General features: G+C 37.7%; 1 protein-coding gene across 1 annotated transcript in view; it reads left to right on the forward strand.

Annotated features, from left to right (window-relative positions):
* The window catches only part of Met (MET proto-oncogene, receptor tyrosine kinase), a 117,989-nt gene extending 107,559 nt beyond the window's left edge, over positions 1-10,430 (forward strand). The window contains exons 20-21 of the mRNA XM_027926370.2: positions 8,011-8,147; positions 8,257-10,430. Of these exons, the coding sequence (XP_027782171.1) occupies positions 8,011-8,147; positions 8,257-8,467 (348 nt within the window). The 3' untranslated portion in view covers positions 8,468-10,430. The remainder of the gene's footprint in view (positions 1-8,010; positions 8,148-8,256) is intronic.
* Positions 10,431-20,803: the final 10,373 nt, after the last annotated feature.

Consider the following 20,803-nt stretch of genomic DNA (forward strand, 5'->3'; position numbering starts at 1 on the left):
ATGACGGGGGACAGGGATCGGAATGTAATATTGGGAATCCAGTCATTTTACTCTCATCCCTGAGTCAGCAAGAGGGAGAGGTGTGGCCTCTGTTGGTAGGTCAAAAAAACTGTGTTATCAAGTGAATACCAAGTTTCAGTTCCTGTAAAGAGGTGGAGGAAATACCAGAAAGAAAACTGAGGTGACTGGCTTTCTTTTTTCTCGAATAAATAAATGTGTCATTGGTCATGGTGGAAAAAATGGGACTGCTGGATGTGTAAGATTGAGAAAAGAAATGATAAACCATGTTGGAGCTTAATGCCTGGGGTTTTGACCCTGAAAGATTCTGAAAGAGATGATAGAAATGAGTCCTAGAGAGGGTGGCTGGGGACTTGTAATGGTAGCAAGTGAAGGCATAAGGTAGAAAGAAGTAATCCATCCTCAAAGAACAGACTGTTCATTCAGACTTGACTCCCAGTCTACCATTAAGAACTGAAGCCAACTCTTAAAACTCAATAAGAGATAAAATCCAGTTTTTTTAAAATAGGCACCAGATTTGAATAGACATTTTGTCAAAAGTTGTATAAATAGCTAGCTAACCCACATGAAAATGTATGCCATATGAAGACTTTTTTTTAGGCAAATGATCACAGTAGTTGTATTCATAAAAGTCAAAAAACAAGGGCAATCTTGAAGTTTATCATCTGGTGAATGGACAAACAAAAGGTAGTATGTCCATAGAATGGAGTGATGCCATTGAGCAATGTAACAGAACTGCTGATACATGCTATAACATGGATGAGGTAAACCTCACAAACATCATGTTAAGTAAAAGAAGGTAGACTCAAAAGATTAGATTTTGAATGACCCCATTTATACACAATTTCTGGAAAGAGGCAAAACTATAGAGAAAGAAAACAGATCAGTGTTTGCCTGGGCTAGGTATGGGCATGAGGATTGCCTACAAATGGACATGAATGAGGGAACTTTCTGGAATGTTGAAAATGATCTAAAACTAGATTACAATGATAGGTATAAACTATGTAAATTTAGTGGTCATCATTGACTATATACTTATAATTTGTATATCTTACAACCTATAAATCATACATCAGCAAAGCTGATTAAAAAGAGAGAGTCTAATTAAATTTTGCACGTTCAAGGCAGAAGTTAGAATTCTAAGCTTTTTTTTTTTTTTTTAAAGAGAGAGAGAGAAAGAATCTTTTTTTTTTTTTTCTTTCATATGGTGCTGAGAATCAAACCCGGGTCCCACCCATGCTAGGGGAGCGCTCTACCACTGAGCCACAATCCCATCCCCTGAGCTTTTTGACAACAACACACAAACACCACTACCACTGCCTCCTCAACAAACACACAGCATGGAGACCAATGCTCCTCACATAGCAAGAGGCAATTTTTTTAAATTGCCTTATTTTTAAAAATTGGGCTATTTTGTCTTTTTATTAAGTTGTAAGAGTTGGCTCCAGTTTGTAAGAGCAGACAGGGAGTCAAGCCTGAGGTGCTTGACTGGAAATTTCTCTTCTGTAGATAAGACAGTGTTCTCTCCCTCTCCTTGAAAGACACGATACTGTATGACATAAAGGTGAAACCTGAGTAATCCACACACATTGCTGCTTTGGCAAGTGGTTACTGATTGCCTGGATAAATTTGCACAAAGACAGCACAGTCTTTTGAACCAACATTCATGGAACATTTCCAAAAGCATGTGTGCATGTTGAGACCTACAAGCAAAAACTTGCCTGCTTGTAGACAGATTCTCTTTCTAGCAAATGCCCAGATGGAGTTTGGCTAACTCAATAGTCTTGAGTCCATCCAAACAAATTCGTGTGTTACTACTCTTGAAATTACTCACACCCAGCATTGTGCAATGTTTCACACTCAGCAGAAGTTCTTTCATTAAAGTCTGTATTGACTTCTCCTTTTGTTCAGTCCAGCTGCTTCTTCTGAGCTCTCATCTTGACTCATCTTTCTGAAGCATTTAATGTTGTTGACCATCCCTTCCTTCTTGAAATTATCCTTTTCTTTGGTTTCTGGATACTGCACCATCTGGTTTTCCTCCTGCTACTTGGTTATGTTTTTTTCTTTAGCATTGACTGCTTCTTTTCTTTCTCTTATGCACTAGATGTAGCTAACCCCCAAGATTTTTGTCTTCAGGGATGGAACTCCCTCAACAATTGCCACCATTTCCATCAACAATCTCCTTTGACCCTCTCCATCTGGAGGCTCTTATCAGCTGGTATCATTTGATCACAAATTTGTCTTGTTCAAAATCAAATGCTTTCCCACCAAACTGGCAACTCCTCCCTTCCTGTCTTCTGTCCGTGTCAGTCCTCATTGTGCAACCTATCTATTGCTCACCATTTGTAGTGTAGAGTTCATCAAGTTTGGGCCAGTGCATCACCATCAGGATGTAGAGTTTCCATCATCCGAAAAATTTCCTTGTGCCCTTTTGTAGTCAACCTCTACCTTATCCCAAGGACCTGAAAATCATTGATTTATTTTCTATATCTATAGTTGGTATTTTTCTCTCTAGAATGTTATATAACTGAAATCATACCATCAGTAGTCTTGTGAGTCTGTTGCCTTTCATTTTATATAATGCATTTGAGAGAGATCCATGTTGCTAAATCAGTAGTATCAATATATCAAGTTCAACCTTCTTATTGAGATAAAAATGCATAAAATTTACCATCTGAATCCACTTGTAAGTGTATAGTGCAGTAATACTAATTATACTCACCTTGTCACGCAAAAGATCTATAGAACTTATTCTTCTCACAAAACTGAAACCCAGGATCTATTGAACAAAGACTCTCCTTTCTCCATTTCCCTTCAGTCTCTGACAATTACCATTCTATAATTTCTGTCTCTACAAGTTCAACTACCTTAGATATGTCATAAAAATGGAATTATTCAGTGTTTGTCTTTTTGTGACTGTCTTGTTTCCCTTAGCATAATGTACTCAAAACTTCTCCATACTATAGCATATAATTAGATCTCCTTTTTTATAAGGCTGAATAATATTCCATTGTATAGATAAACAACATTTTCTTTTTTTTTTTCAATTTTTTATTGTTGGCTGTTCAAAACATTACATAGTTCTTGATATATCATATTTCACACTTTGATTCAAGTGGGTTATGAGCTCCCATTTTTACCCCATATACAGATTGCAGAATCACATCAGTTACACATCCATTGATTTACATATTGCCATACTAGTGTCTGTTGTGTTCTGCTGCCTTTCCTATCCTCTACTATCCCCCCTCCCCTCCCCTCCCCTCCCCTCTTCTCTCTCTGCCCCCTCTACTGACATTCATTTGTCCCCCTTGTATTATTTTTCCCTTTCCCCTCACTTCCTCTTGTATGTACTTTTGTATAACTCTGAGGGTCTCCTTCCATTTCCATGCAATTTCCCTTCTCTCTCCCTTTCCCTCCCACCTCTCATCCCTGTTTAATGTTAATCTTCTTCTCATGCTCTTCGACCCTACTCTGTTCTTAGTTACTCTCCTTATATCAAAGAAGACATTTGGCATTTGTTTTTTAGGGATTGGCTAGCTTCACTTAGCATAATCTGCTCTAATGCCATCCATTTCCCTGTAAATTCTATGATTTTGTCATTTTTTAATGCAGAGTAATACTCCATTGTGTATAAATGCCACATTTTTTTTTATCCATTCATCTATTGAAGGGCATCTAGGTTGGTTCCACAGTCTTGCTATTGTGAATTGTGCTCCTATGAACATCGATGTAGCAGTGTCCCTGTAGCATGCTTTTTTTAGGTCTTTAGGGAATAGACCGAGAAGGGGAATAGCTGGGTCAAATGGTGGCTCCATTCCCAGCTTTCCAAGAAATCTCCATACGCTTTCCAAATTGGCTGCACCAATTTGCAGTCCCACCAGCAATGTTCAAGTGTACCCTTTTCCCCACATCCTCGCCAGCACTTGTTGTTGTTTGACTTCATAATGGCTGCCAATCTAACTGGAGTGAGATGGTATCTTAGGGTGGTTTTGATTTGCATTTCTCTGACTGCTAGAGATGGTGAGCATTTTTTCATGTACTTGTTGATTGATTGTATGTCCTCCTCTGAGAAGTGTCTGTTCAGGTCCTTGGCCCATTTGTTGATTGGGTTGTTTGTTCTCTTATTGTCTAATTTTTTGAGTTCTTTGTATACTCTGGATATTAGGGCTCTATCTGAAGTGTGAGGAGTAAAGATTTGTTCCCAGGATGTAGGCTCTCTATTTACCTCTCTTATTGTTTCTTTTGCTGAGAAAAAACTTTTTAGTTTGAGTAAGTCCCATTTGTTGATTCTAGTTATTAACTTTTGTGCTATGGGTGTCCTATTGAGGAATTTGGAGCCCGACCCCACAGTATGTAGATCGTAGCCAACTTTTTCTTCTATCAGACGGCGTGTCTCTGATTTGATATCAAGCTCCTTGATCCATTTTGAATTAACTTTTGTGCATGGCGAGAGAAAGGGATTCAGTTCATTTTGTTGCATATGGATTTCCAGTTTTCCCAGCACCATTTGTTGAAGATGCTATCCTTCCTCCATTGCATGCTTTTAGCCCCTTTATCAAATATAAGGTAGTAAACAACATTTTCTTTATCATTCATCTGTTGGTGGACCTTTAGGTCTCTTCCACTCCTTGGTTAATGTGAATAGTGCTGTAGTGACCATGGTTGTGCAAATTTCCCTTTGAGAGCCTGTTTTCAGTTGTTTTGGATATATACCCTGAAGTGGGATTTCGGGTCATATAGTGGCTCTATGTTCAATTGAATTACTTTGGTACTGTTTCTATAAGGGAGTAGTTCATTTCTTTTTTATTTTTAAGTAGAATTCCATTGTCCAGATGCACCATATTTAGATTTATCCATTTGCTAGTTGAAGGACATTTGAGTTCTATTTTTAGGCAATTACTTCTATGTAATTATAATTGTTGAGACATTTGCTTAAAAGTTTTTGTGTGGACGGGTTTTTTTTTTTTTTTTTTATAAGAAATAAAAAATAAATCCTTAAGAGTAAGACCACTGGGTTGGAAGGTAAATTTATGCCCCATGTTATGAGAAACTCCTCAATGTGGTCCTGTCCTCCAGTCGTTCATCATTCTTGCCAGCACTTCACATTGCCAGTTTTTTTTTTTTTTTTTTTTTTTTTTTTTTTTTGGATTTTAACCATTCTAATAGGTTGTGGTGATGCCTCATTTTCTTTTTAATCTGTATTTTCCTGATACTAATGACACTGAACATCTTTTTATGTTCTTACTTGACATACTTATAGCATCTTTGTAAAGTGTCTACTCCAATCTTTTGTCTTTTTTTAAGTTTTAGAATTTAATTTCATTTTTTTCTTACATTAATTGAGTTAAGGGCCTTTTATATATTCTGAATGCAGTTTTATGTTATCCCACGTATGTTTTTGCAAATATATTTTTCTAGTTCAGTACAGTACTTCTCCTGGAAGCTGCCTCTCTCTAACTTCTCCTCTCCCATGAGTCCTCCAACTCCCCTTTGGTACCCAGTTATTACCCAAGTCCTATAGTTCCTCAGGATTTTATCCAACTCTGCTCCCTTTCTAAATTAATTTGTCCCAGACAAACCTGCAGGTAGCCTAGGCTCTCCAGTGAGAAGCCCAGATCACAAAACTGGACAGCTTCTCAGTGGATGGAAACTTTGGTTTCCTCATCCTTAAAACATCCACAAGATCAGTTACATTACAGAACTATAACCAATTACAACCCATTATGAGGATTAAATAAAATAATGTTTTGTAAAGGGCATGATGCATGCCTCACCATATGATGGATACCCTCTTCACCACCCTAATTTGGAAGTAAAGCCCCTCTGGCTTTCTGTGTCAGCATATTGTGCATTCTCACCTGTTCTTCTTCAGAAGCCTCCTAAATGGTCTCTGTGTTGTGGACCGATTTCTCCTGTTTGTCTTAAACTTGGTATTTACAGAGGTCTCCAGGAACACAACTAGCTACATCCCACCAATTTCAGTGTAGCCCACTTTCAACATTTAAAAACCTCCACTACACAGTACCATTTCAACCTCATCTATCCCGAGTCCCCTCATCTACTCCACACATCTAGCAGGGTGAGCGCTGGTATTTGGGGTTCAATAAGAACACATGTATTCTTGCCTCTGGGCCCACCCCTTCCACCTGGACACTTTCTGCCCTCATGTTACACAAACCTATGAAACAAATTCTCCCTGTTTCTAGGACCCACTTTCCTGTCACTCTTTCTGAAGGCTTTCTCAGTACCCACTATTATCTCTTTGGCTTCTCACAGTGCTTTAACCTGTTTTATATTATTGCTGTATGTTACAAGCATTATCTTATTGTTCTGTGAACAGATATCTGCACAGTGCTCAACCCTTTTAATCAGCCCTGGGACTTACCCCATAACTTGGACGATAACCTACTGGTACATGATCAAAGGTCAATAGATACTTGTTCAATTGATTCAAATTTTAATACAAATTCTGGGACTTGAAGGTTAACACAATAAAATTCTCAGAATGACTCATAAGGATTTTCAGGCTAAGAAAATTTCAATTTTGAAAGGCTAAGTTAGCAGAGTTACCTGGCTCCCACCTCAGCAGGGGTTTAAGATCTCTATGTGGATCAAGGCATTCATTACCTTAAAAGGTTCTTACACCTGGGCAAAGGGAAAGCTATTCATGGAGATTTGTATCAGCAAGTACAATATCTACCTCATTTCTTTCAGTCATAGAATTCAAAAACATGCATTATTCTTTTTCTTGCCGAGAACTGTAAGCTCTATTCGCTTCTCGGTTTTACATTTTCCTACTCCCCCTGTCTTTTACCTCCAAGTGTCTTTTAACCAGGGCCTTCTGTCCTCCCCCATATGAGTCTTGATCTGGAAGCGTTGCCTAGTGAGAGCTGACATCCTGGATCTTCTGCACAGGGTGACCTGCACTTGCTGACTTACTCTTATGTCATGCTCACCTTGGCACATGTCCAGGGAGAGATAATGTGCATGACCTGGTCTGTTCCGACTAGAGTGCTTTAAATCAAGAAACTGCATATTTAGTGAAGTTCAGGAGACCCAGCAAGACCCAAAGGTCAAGAATTCTCAAATGTTTATCCCAGTGTAAATTCAGATATATTGGGGGATTTGAGCAAATCATTTAACCTCTCCGTGTCTGTGATCTTCCTATGAAGTACTGATACAGCTCTTTTATAGTCATCTAGTACTTTAACATTTTGAAATTACATTTTTTGAAATTAGTTTTCAACAGTTGCCCAATGGTTTTATTATGTATGATTCTTAATGTTGACTTTTACTAATACTGATTTAGATCTTTTCTTTTAACATTAACCTTTAAATATTTTTACTTTTCTTAAGACTATGGACATTCATTTTTAAATCCTACAAATTTAACTTTTCCAAGGCTTCCTTTATCTTCCTTTTTATGAATAATCTGAAATTGTAGCAAAGTTATTGAAAGAGAGAAGGATAGAAATGTGCTGGTGCTTTGACTCCACAACAGAGAACTTGAAAATGTACTCTGCCAACTACAGATGAAATCTTCATTGTCATGTGGACATTTTGGGTTTTGTTTGGTTGGTTTTTATTATCATTATTTTTGTTTGATTTTGTTGTTGTTGTTATTTTTGTTTTTGATTTAAATTTTGAGACAGGGTCTCTCTAAGTTACTTAGGGCCTTGCCAAGTTGCTGAGGCTGGCCTTCAATTTGCAATCCTCCCACCTCTGCCTGCTGAAATTACAGGCATGCACCACCACACCCAGCTCAGATGTCCTTTTAAAAACTACATTTACTTGTAACTAAACCTTATCATTTAAACATATCATGAAATGTACAGCTTAATAATTGCCTTTAAAGGAAACCGTTGTTCCACCGTAGCCATGGTATTGACAATGTTAAGCCAAGCTTAGTTACCAAGACCTACTGATTCCCCTTCCTGTATGTGTTGTCACACTCTCTGACCTGAATTCTCCTTTTTCTTGTTTTACTAGTGGTCCTTTGGTGTGCTCCTCTGGGAGCTGATGACAAGGGGAGCCCCACCTTATCCTGATGTGAACACTTTTGATATCACGGTTTACCTGTTGCAAGGTAGAAGGCTCTTACAACCTGAGTACTGCCCAGATCCCTTGTAAGTAGGAATCCCAACAGGATCTTCTGTGGCTAGCTCTTATATGCATTACTTTTGCAGAACTACTTGACTTCAAGGGGTCTCTCAACAGTATTTCTTTCTGAAACAGGTATGAAGTGATGCTTAAATGTTGGCACCCCAAAGCGGAAATGCGCCCATCCTTCTCTGAGCTGGTCTCCAGGATATCTGCCATCTTCTCCACTTTCATTGGAGAGCACTATGTCCATGTGAACGCTACTTATGTGAATGTGAAGTGTGTCGCCCCGTATCCTTCTCTGTTGTCGTCACAAGATAACGCTGATGGCGTGGTGGACACGTGAAGGATGGGAACACCACACCCACTTCTGAGCGACATCATCGTACTTGCCCTAACAGCAGTCCACACTTTCTCCAACAGTTTTCACTGCCTGGCCTCAGAAAGGCAATTTGGTATTTTTTACTTTTTGCCAAAATTGCACCAGTATAAGACTTTGTTTTGTTATTGAAACTGCTGGATTCTAAGGAATTTCTTATCTGACAAAGTATCAAAAAGAGAAGCTTGGTCTCACAGGCCAGTGACCAATGGCCACCCTGCCACTATGACAACACTCCTATTGCATTGTAGTCCAAAACCTGAATTCTGGGTTGAAATTTCTAAAAACTCAGAATCCCACTTGATTTCATATGAGAAACTGATGTAACAAATTTTGAAGGCTGCTTAATCACAGAAAAGAAAAGATAATATTGTCTGCGACAGATATGGCAGGACCAGGCCACACATTTAGAATTCTAGTGTTTAAAAGAAATATTGTGTGTTGTTGGTCATGAACACTTTTTATTACTGATGTTGTCAGTCACCAGTTAGGTAGACATTCCCTTTCAAATTTTTTGTATGCATATTCCTTTGGTTGGAGGAATGTCCATAGACAATGCAAAGTTTCAAAGTAGCATGACACAGGTATGTTTGTAAATTAACAGGGGTATTTACATGTTGTACATAGACAACATTAGGGAGGTTTTAATAAAATAGCTTAATCACAATGAAATATTTAGTTGTCATTGAAAAATCAACTGAGGGGCTAGGGTTGTGGCTCAGTGGTAGAGCACTTGCCTAGTACATATGAGACCTTGGGTCCGATTCTCAGCACCGCATATAAATAACTAAAATAAAAGTCTATTGACAACTAAAAAAATATATTAAAAGAAAAAAAATTTTAAATAAACTGAGAATGATACTGTTCTGATCAAATGAATGTGGACATTTGGACATTTTGTCTTATTTTTTTAATGCCAACTTGGAAAATAAACAAGTAATTTGTGATGGTAAATATTTTTAAAGGTAACCTAGCATGTTTTTAAAGTAGAATACGACTGACTGAAAGGTTCATTGGTTTCAACCACTGCTCCTGTGTAGAAAAGAAAATCCTGGCTGTTTCGCCTGGATGAATTCTGGTCAGGAATTTTGCGATGTTTCATTCAGTTGAATTTTGTGCTTACTACTGTATAGTGCATGTGCCGTAGATTACTCTAACTGGTTTTGTTGATGTAAACACTGAAAGTATTATATTTTTATAGAAATGTTTATTTTTAATGATATAAGAAAAAAATTGTCAGGCCACAAAAATAGTGCACTGTGAACATTTCAGAAAAGGTATGTCAGACTTGGATTAATAACAGCATGATTTTAAATGGCTGTAAATAGTGATAAGGAAATGTACCAATTGCCAATACACCCCACCATCATTATATCACCAGAACTCAAAGCCATGGGTTAACAGAGCAAACTGCAACAAGGGTGTGTTATGCTGAAACCCAGTAATTGAGTTCGGCTGTCCTTGCGGAGAAATGATTGCAACCAAATGATCTTCGACACAAGGAACTGTGCTGCAGAGATATATCAGTTCTACTACTTCCTATATGTGAAGAGTAATATTAATTCACAGAGTACTGTAAATGGTGAATGACAGAAAAAAAAAAATCTGCTCTGCAGAAAGAAAGAGCTGTCTCTACAAGGTTAAGAGAATAAGCGCATCGAGAACAGAGAACTTGTGAAAACCACCCATCAACAGGAATGCACACCTGTACATACATGCTTGAGAAAGCTGCAATGTGAAAATCGTTATTTTCTATTTATGAACTTGTCCTTAGGTTAATGTGTCTGGACAGATTGTGGGAGTAAGTGACTGCTAAGAATTAGATACTTGTCCCTGCCTATAGCTGCAGTTGAACTGAATGGTACTTTGTATGTTAATAGTTGTTGTTCTGATCAATTATACAGTTAAAAATAAAGTGATGTAACATCTTGTTACTGAGAGTTTGTTATTGCTAGTCATGTTTGATTACCTACTCCATTTACATAATGACATAGGAAGCCTAAGATTGATTTCACTTGGCTATGTAGAGTCACGTTAATGCATGGGCAGTAGCTAAAAAATTTACATACCTGAATCTCTGGAAATCTCTGTTTTTCCAAGGGTGGTTTGCCTTGAGTTGCTAAAGTAGCTTCATATGTTTTAACAATCTTTCATCTACTAGAGCAACTGATTTCTATTTTAGCTAGGTATTCTTTTCCAGCAAGATGTATTCCTTGGACCAAAAGATGTGACAATGGAGTTGTAACCCTATGGTTGGCACAGAGGTAGATACCCAGGTAGGGACTGAAGAAAGATGTCTTCTTGCCCACTTGAAACTATTTTTATCATCTGCATGGGTGCTCACTCTTCTGAGCCTTCAATTACCAGAGAAACTATCTTCAAGTTTTCTCCACAAATATTTTTGAATGGTAAAGGAACTCAAAAGCAATGTCTATGTTATCTAAGAATTATGTAACACTTCTGGTAAATTGAATTTTTTAAAGACCCCTCATGGTTTGGATGTGAGGTGTCCCCCAAAAGCTCATATGTGAGACAAAACAAGAAGGTTCAGAGGATAAATGATTGGTTTGTGAGAGTCTTAACTCAATCAGTGATTAATCCACTGGTAGGGATTAATTGAGTGGCAACTGAGTGGTGGAGTGTGACTGGGGGGAAGTGGGAAGTGGGGGTGTGGCTTTGGATATATATTTTGTATCTGGAGAGTGGAGTTTACCTCTCTTCTCTCTGCTTCCTGATCATCATGTGAGCCCCTTCCCTCCACCATACGCTTACACCATGATGTTCAGCCTTACCTTGAGCCCTGAGGAATGGACCTGGCTCTCTATGGACTGAGACCTCTGAAACTGTAAGCCTCCAAATAAACTTTTCTTCCCTAAAATTGTTCTGGTTAGATCCTTTAGTCACAGTAATGAAAAAGCTGACTAGAACAGACGCAAGTTTAGACTGAGTGCTACAAAATACAGAAAGGGGCTGATCTTTTACTAGAAGCAAATCCAGTCCCAATACACAGCCACACTCCTTCTCAGTCAAGAGATTAATTTCCTTAGAAACCTCAATCACTTCTCTATACCCCATAAAGACAAGAGCCTGTTGTCTTTATATCCCTAGTATCCGGCATGTAGTAAATTCTCAAATAATTGCTGAACTGAAACGGTAGTTTTATATCCTCAGTCTTAAACCACAATGGGGAAAGTTATTGTTTATGTAGCTCCCATGATATTTAGCAAACAGTGACATGAGGAAAAGGGGGGAAAGGGACCTTCTGGGGAAGGAGGGTTAAAAAGATATCCTTTTGCAAAGTTTTGCTTGGTTCTCTGAACTTTTAATTACCTTGTAATTAATTTTTCATTTCATGATATAGTCATCAATTATATATTTACTCTCTATAGGGGAGATCCCATCCTTAAAGGAATAAAGGAAAGATATATTAAACCTGTAAAAATACATCAAATGTTTGAATGCTGACATCTCACATTGTTAATCTACCCAACTTCATTCAGGAAATAAGAGCATTATATCAAAGAAGTTGATATTTTATTTAATTAAATATTTATCAAGCACCTCTGTATAACAGACACTGTGAGGTAATAGGAATATAAAATTGTCTTTCTCACTCCAAGGAATTTAACAGAAGAAAGAGACAAAATTATGTAATTAGTGAATATTAGAAGCTTGCATATCTCAGATCTGTAAAATGTGTATAAGAAACATAATATTTTAAAGATACAAAAAGTACAAGCCCTTGGGCAAATTGAACAAGCCCTGACTCATCTTGAGCAACATTTTGAACCTCTCTAAACCTGTTTCTCATCAGTCAGAGAGGTTAATCCTGTTCGTTTTACGAAATGTTTAAGAACTGAGTGTGTGTAAAGGTACCTGGTATACCATAGTTGCTCAGTACTTGCCATACTATTATTATCTTTAGTCTAAGATAATAAAAACCTAAGTAAATGGAGACCGTGATTGGTCCGAAAGCACCCTTATAAAGGTTTAAGTCTCCACCTCAAGCTTGCTTTAGACAGTAGGGAGCTGTGATTCTACCTCATCCTCCAACACTGATTCATGAGACAGAGAGTGGCAGATTGGAAGAGTGACAAGACATTGGCACCCTTCCCCTGTGTGCAGGACACCTGCAGGATATCTCCATCTCTTCTTGCTCTGGGCTTCTCAGTGTTCCTTTAATCAGTTTTCCATTGATGGATGTCTTTCCCCGCCCCTCTTTAGCCTTCAGACCTAGAATACACAATAGACAGAGAAAAGAGCAATTCACCTAAATTATATGAATGTTGTGAGAAGGTGCAATGATAGGAGGCACAGGCCGCAGTATTGGTGTCCAGAGATAATTTCTATTCCTTATTTTGCTCAAATAGGTAGCTAGTGATTACTAAGGTTCCAGTAGAGATAGACTAAGCACCAAGCACCATTATTTCTTTAGTTACGTGCTGTGTGTTTGGAAGATAAGGAATACTTTGTGCATATTCTTGTCCATCTAGACAGCTGGACACATACAGATGTAGTCACAGACACAATTCACTCTTGTGGCACTTCAGCCAATTGCAGGACATAGAAGAGATGCAAGCAGCATGCCCCAAAGGAGGAGACACTTGTGCTGTTTCTCCTTTTCGAACTTGACCTTTTTCTTCGGGACTATTTCAATTCCCTATCTATCAAAAAACTACAAAGAACTTCAGTCATAAACCAGTGAAATATTTCAGTTAGTGAATTGAAGGTAATAAAACAGAGACTTGCCCAAACTGTCCTTTATTGTAAATTACTCTAACAGTCTAGATTACGTCAGCCAAAGGTATTGATCACAACCCTGAGAGGTTTATAACTACTATTGACTTACAATGTGACCCTGGAGTAGAAATCTAGGAAAATTGCAAAAGCATAACTATGGTAATGAAAAGTCCATCAGTAATGGGACTCACCGTCCTGTCATCCAGCTAGCACTGCATTGGCTTACAAGCAAAAACTGAATAAATCCTGGAATCCGTAGGAACTTCTGTTTTCTCTCTGTTCTCCATAGGATGTTTCTGAGCTATTCTGATGAATGTGTTTCCCTTCTTATCAATAAAAAGTGTAGGTTTTAAAAAATTTGATATGAATTATTAATATAGGTAATAATGTGCAAAGATTCAAATAGTTACTAATCTATTATTATTACTATTATTATTATTATTGTTATTATTATTAGAAGCTAGAGTTCCCCATATGGATCAGTTTAGAATAGGCTTCAAATACCATTCTTCTGGACAGTTAAACCCTCAAGCACTCTGAAAATCAGGTAGCCTTACAGAAGTACAGCTGAGCTTACCGAGTTTGGATACATAAACAGAAATTTCTCATTTAGATGAACTTCTAATTCAACACTATTTTGTAGCACTGGACCCAGATTGCAATGATAATTAATTTTTATCCCTTTCTTGAAAAGAAGCCCTTTGTCTTTATTGATGTGCCTTTCCACTGTCACGAGTCCATTCCTTTCACCATACGAGTTTCAGGCTGGCAGAAAACAGCCACTAATCCTTAGACCTCTCAGCTGGAACGACAAAAATGCATAAAATCTTACTAGGCCAAAAGAGATCAACTTTAAAAATCTTTGGCATCCAAACATGTCAGTACTGTTTTTCTCCCCAAACCATTTGTGTTCCTCATTTATGGCCCATGGCATCTGTAATACCAGTTCCCTTTTTTATTGAACAGCCTGGAATTTTTAAGCACCCGATTTCATCTACCTTCCCTGGTTGGTCATAATTTTCACAGTGTTTTCGTGAGTCTTCTTCTCTCTGTCTCTAATTCTAAGAGTGTTGGAAAGTGGTCCTGGGCTTTGCCAGCGAAGCCCTCACTTTGACGTTTGCCACTTTGTTCCTGTGACATCTGCTCTTTCCATTATTGTCGAGCAGGGGCTTTCCTTTTGCAGAACTGTGACTAAACAACCACCGTATTCATCAGTGGCAACAATTCCTGTAAACAAGAAATGCCAAATTCAGACCCTTTGTGAAATCCTGCCCCGAGAGGCCACACTTCAGTCACGTGATCCTCAGAGACAATTTCAGAAGCCTCGATAAAGAGAAACCCACATATCCTATTGTGCTACTGCTACACAGTGATTTCTAAAGTGTTGTTGAACTGTGAGAATTAAACAGAGAATTTTTTTTAACCTTTATTTGATTTATTTATTTTTGTATGGTGCTGAGGTTCAAACCCAGTGCCTGACATGTGCTAGGCAAGCGCTATACCACTGAGCCACAACTCCAGCCCCTTAAACAGAGAATTTGAGCTTCAGTGGTAGCCACAGGGTCTATGGAAACACCTGAGTCCAGGAGCAGCAAATCACTATCATAAAGATTTTTTTAAAATTTTGTTTTCAGGAAAAAAAAAATAGAAAATACCCAGTTTAAAATGGCACATTTTTTTTAAATGAACTTAATTGATAAAAATGATAATAATAATAATGACCTCATTCCAGGGCATGTCACAGGAATTAATGACTGTCTAGAAGCTAATGGGCTAAGGTAATGCTCTCAGGGATTAGTCTTGCTTCATGAAATGCTGTTAGTTTAGTAAACGAACGCTTAAAATGACAGAAAGTACAAAATCAGGACTGGTTGACTCACAGGGGAAAAAAAAAGCTAATGTGAAAATGTGTCATGTGCTGCTCTTACTCAATTTTTTACTTATTAGTGATTCAGAAAATATGTATCTTTTATGGTTTTTTGGCTTTCATACATCTGTCTCATAATTTTACTCTGAAAATGTGTTTATTTATGAATTAGTTTAATTGACAGAGAATTAACCTGTTAATAAAAATACAACTCCCTCTAGTGTAAACATATTGAATTTCCTAAAATTATGTTTGACTGGAAGCATTCTACCCTAAATCGCTGATCTGAAGAAGATGTGGATCTTCCATGTTGCCTTTAAAGTATTGTCTCCAAATTATACTTGGCTTAGAAGTCATTATTCAACATCTTTTTCCAAGATTATTCTAACAGCTGACCTCTTGGTTCTGCCCTTTCCGTATTGCCTTTGCTTCATAACTTAAAGACAGCTGCCAAAATTATCTGTCTGGTCATGTCACTTACCTGCTCACACATCTATGCTCACTTCTAGACCAATCCTTTATGTTGTTTCACTTTATTTGTTTTCACTATAAAACATATTCTCATGGAAATTTTTTTAAACTGGTCGAAAAGCTATAAAGTAGATGGAAAATATCCTCTAGCCACTTTCTCTTTCCCTCCATCCTCACTCCCTGTGGGTAAACGATGTTAACACTCTCTTATATATTACTCCAGAAAAGTTCCACCCCACAACAGGTCTAAACTAAGCCAGACACATAGGTGCAGCCTTCATTAGCCTCCCTCTTATCAATTAAACTCTATTACTCAGCCTGAGCTGTCCAGAAGAAGGGATTGTCTCTCCACCTCTGTGACTTTGAACTCCCACCAAAATACCCTCCTTTGGGCTATGAGCTGTATAAACAGGGCTGGACTAAGCTATTTGAACCAACCCTATGCCCTCAGTGGATTATAATTTGATGTCCCTTCAAACCAATGTTTTAAAAATTACTTTCTCAAAAATAAATAAATGAATAGATAGAATTGTTTTTCAGTAAATAAATAAATAGATATGTAAAAATTATTTTCTCGACTTCTATTTAAATGGAGAGGAGACTGAAATGATTTTCACTCTGAAAATTAAAGAAACAGATTTACTTATTTCTGTTTGCCAAAGCAAAATAAACATAGTTTTAAAATTAGCAAAGTAGTACACTTTTTAAAAATTTGCCTCCTCTTTTCCAATGGAAGTCTCCAGACTGCTTGAATGTTATAAAGGGTTTTCAACTTAGTAAGTATAAATCACCCAATCCTTATAAACAGCATTCTGTGGGGGATTATTTTAGAATTTCAGTTGACGGATGACTTTTCACTGACTGGAATTATACTTTCTTATGTGTGGCAAACGTACACCACAGACATGGGTTATTTACTGTTGCGAGTTACTTTCCTTCACCCCAACTGTCCTTTTGGCAGAGCACACCTAACCTAATTTTGTCCATTACATAAGGAGCCACATGTGGAAACCTGAATCGTCTGACACATATTACTGACTTAATCCTGTCACAAGTCAGCACCCAGTAGCCTGCCTCAGAGGGCCACCCCTTACTCTCATTCTGAATAAGTGCTGGAACACAGGGTTTAGATGGACACATTTTAGAATTAGACACGGTAGGTTTGAATCAGTTCCACCAGGCAAGAGCAAAGTGATTGGGGAGACAATTGTTTAATCCTCCTGAGCCTTAATTTCCACATCTGTAAAATGGAAATACTAACCATGGCTTCCTCACAAGACTGTGCAAAGATTGAATGAATGCATGCAGGCAAAGCACTCAGCAAGCAGCAGTCATTATTTCTCAAGACCTTGATTTTCTCTTTTGTCTTTTTAGTTTTTATAGACTGCCTTTCTCCACAGAAAGATTCAGTGTGGAAGATCCAGGCATAAAAGTGCTTACAAACACATCCATATTTTGGCATCATCCAGAAAAGTCCCTAGTCCATCCTGACTTTTCCTACCTGTGTGACCTTCTGTGTCACTTCATCTTTTAAGTTGTACTTTCCTTAAAACTAAAGCTAAGTGCTGAAGTATATTATATATTTTGATAAGGTGCTTTTTAAAAAAAATCTAATTAATTAATTAGTTAATTAATTAATTTTTTTGGAAATAGGATCTCAGTCTATTGCCCAGGCTGGCCTCACAACAATCCTGAGCTCAAACAATCCTGCCTCAGCCTCCCAAGTGGCTGACTACAGGCCCACTCCACCTTTCCCAGCTATAACAATTCTTAGAATCATCAAAATAATTTTTTCACTTTGAAAATCTCCTTATAATTCATCTGACTCATAAAATTCCCTCTAATCAACCCAACACTTCCTTTGCTCCGACATAACTGCTGGAATTATTTACACAAATATGTGCTGAGAATCAAAGAGCTCAGAGCTGGAGAAAGCCTCCAACAGACCATGAGCCCCTCACCCAGGGGTTCTGACACTCAGTGCTAACTGACCCTTAAACATCTCTGTGTCTTCTACAGAGTTCAAAGTCTGGGAGTGAAATCACTGCCCTTTCTCAAAGATAAACACAAATGGAGATCTGAGCTGGTGTCCTGTACTAACAGGAGGCATATTGAATTTGAATCTCATCAGGGGGGTGTTTTTCCAACATAATAAATTACTCTTTGTTCAAATCAGAAAATGAATTCACTTCATTTTCCAAAATCAGTCCTGCCAGGTTTCCTTGATTTAATTGTATCTTTTTTGTCCACTGACAATGGAAAGCAGAAGAAAATATTCTTGCTAAGGAAATGAAATATTACCAAGAAAAACAGTATACATACTGTATGAGGAAGGTTTTTTTTTTCTCTCTCTCTCTCTCACACACACACACACATTCAATTTTTTATAAGAAAAAAGGTCTTTACCCTTTGAAACAACAGTATTATTGTGGTGACTATTAGGTCATATCTATGCTGCCCAAAAGAAAATGTCGGAAAGAAAATTAACTAGTTCATAAGGGTATGAACAATATTATTTTCAAAAGGAAATGGTTCTTCATACATATAAAGAATAATAAATGACAGCAAAGAAAACCAAGAGTCAAGGCAATTATTTAAATAATTCAAGTAAAAAAATGAGTTTTTATGAATTGTATAGTTAGCATATAGTACTTAAAGCATTTGTGGAGTTCAGATAAAATCATCTTCAGAGAATACTATTGACCAAATCATTTCTGAATTTCTTCACTTTAACTAGTATTATCCTTGCTTTAATGTCAGAGAACTCTAAGTCTTAGCTGATTGGTAGCAAAGACTTATAACGAAAGAACAGGGTTTGAAGCAAGATTGGGCCAGGTTCCCATTCTAAATTTGCCACCTACTTACCATTTGCCTATGGACAAATTTGGTTTTTCATTTATTTAATTTAAAAATATCATTGAGAGCCTTCTACATGATAGGCATTGTTCTAAAGAAGGAAAATATAGCAGGGAATATAGTAACCAAGTCTGTTAGCCCCAGGAGTAATTCTTCCTAACCAAAGGAGCACTTATTTCAATCCATCATTAGGTAGGTAGGTAGGTAGATAGATAGATACATAGATACATAGTAGATAATGGACATTTCTATGACATGGCCATGGAACCAGAATCAGATCAGCTAAAGGATAGAAGCGCAGGGAAGCCAAGACACAATTTCAGGAAACCATCTGGAAGTCAGAAAAGTGAGTTAGAGAAAGAGTTACTTTTTCATAAAATCCAACATTTTGTTTTTGTTTTTGTTTCGTTTTGTTTAAATAATTCAAGTATCAGAATATCAGATTGAACCCAGGGTTGCTTAATCACTGAGCCACATCCCCAGTTCTTTTTTTCTTTTTCTTTCTTTCTTTTTTTTTTTTTTTTTTTTTAGAGACATGATCTCACTGAGTTGCTTAGGACCTTGTTAAATTGCTGAGGCTGGTTTTGAACTCTCTATCCTCCTACCTCAGCCTCCCAGGCCACTGGGATTATAGGAGTGTGCCACCAGGCCAGCTAAATGCAAGGTTATTTTCTGAAAAGATTATATAAAATTGTGCAAGTTTTTCACTAACCTGTTAAAGATACTTAACAAATATTAATTTCCTCCCTTTTTATAGTCATTTCTCTTCTCACCCACTCCTGCTGTACAATCAATCTCTACTCTAACTGAGCCTCTACTTACCCTATGGAATAAAAAAATTATGTTTCTTTTAGCTCAATTCATCTAGGTCCCAAATGAATGTAATGGATGAGTGAAGACCATACACTAGCAAGTCACTACGCATCACAACAGAAACCGCAAATGACAGGTCTCCTCTGTTCTGAAAAATTTTATTTCATTCAAATTATTCTGGTTTACCTCACTACATTAACACAAATTATATCTCCAATTATATTCTATTTTAAAATGGAAAATTACGCATCCTACCTTTATCTGTTCCCTTTAAACACATTCACTCCTGCCTACACTTAGATGAAAGCTTATATAATCATTATCATAATTAGAGAAAATCCCTAAGAAAAAAAAAGTAATGATCCCAAGTTAACCTAGAGTGTGAGTGTCAACACTGGGTTCAGAAAACCCATGAACAAGTGTGGTTTGCATAGACCTAGTTAGGGGGTTAGGGAATGAGTAGCTGGGGATTGGTACCAAGGTCACAAGTTATTGCTAACACCTGGGCTCCCATCTTTCTGCCCCAGCATCCCAATGCATGGTATCAGTCCCTTTCATTCTCCTATGACAGAAGAGCAGACACTGGGTAATTTATAATAAACAGACATTTACTAGCTCATGTTTCTGGAGAAGTCTGAGATCTAGGGACCAGCAATGTGGCAAAGGGAGTGCTTTTTGCTGTACCATCCAATGGGGGCAGGGCAGAGAGGAAAAAAGAGAGAATAGGGCCAAACTCATCATTTATCAGGAACCCATTTCAGTGGTAATGAGCCTACTCGCTTCACAACAGCATTAATCCATTCATGAGGGCAGAGTCCCCTTTGACTGATCACCTCCCATTTGTCCCCACCTCCCAACACTGTTGCATTCAGGATGAAGTTTCCAACACATGCTTTCTGGGGAACACATTCAAACCACACGCATGGCTTCTAATCTCGAGGTCCCCTTGTACTCCAGACAGTCCCTGAGTTTCAGGAAAAAGAAGAGGCTGGGTTAGCATATTATAAGAATCTTCCTAAAGAACCTCAAAACTGGGAAATGTAGCCCTTTCCTCTTGGCCCCAATTTGCCCAGCTGAAAACCAGGATTATAAAGGAAGGAGAATATTGATATGCAACTGCTAGTCTTTCACAGCGAGTGTGCCAGACTAATATCAACCAGTATTTTCTAAGGAATAAATCATTTAGGAATCTTCCATTTTTAATGATTAGTCAAAAAAAAAAAGAAAATGATCTTCCTCAATACAATTACACAAGCATCCATCCTGGGTCTTTTATTTGTTTGTTTGTTTGTTTTTCCTTGCTGTCTCTGGAAACTGATGGAGCCCAGGGCCTTGAGTATGTTAGGCAAGTATGCTACCTCTGAGCCAAATCCTTAGTCTCATCAAGTTTCATCCTATCCAATCTCAGAAAATTCAGCATTTATAGACTCATCTATGTTGCATGAGGTATTGCAAGTCCTCACATTTTTACACTTTCATTAAAAAGAAAAATAAGGACAGAAGTCCTGACTATAACATGTTATTATAATATGCATGTAACTTAAGAAACTTGGGAG

The sequence above is a fragment of the Marmota flaviventris genome, chromosome 1 (genome assembly GCF_047511675.1).
Source record: "Marmota flaviventris isolate mMarFla1 chromosome 1, mMarFla1.hap1, whole genome shotgun sequence".
NCBI classification, from domain to species: domain Eukaryota; kingdom Metazoa; phylum Chordata; class Mammalia; order Rodentia; family Sciuridae; genus Marmota; species Marmota flaviventris.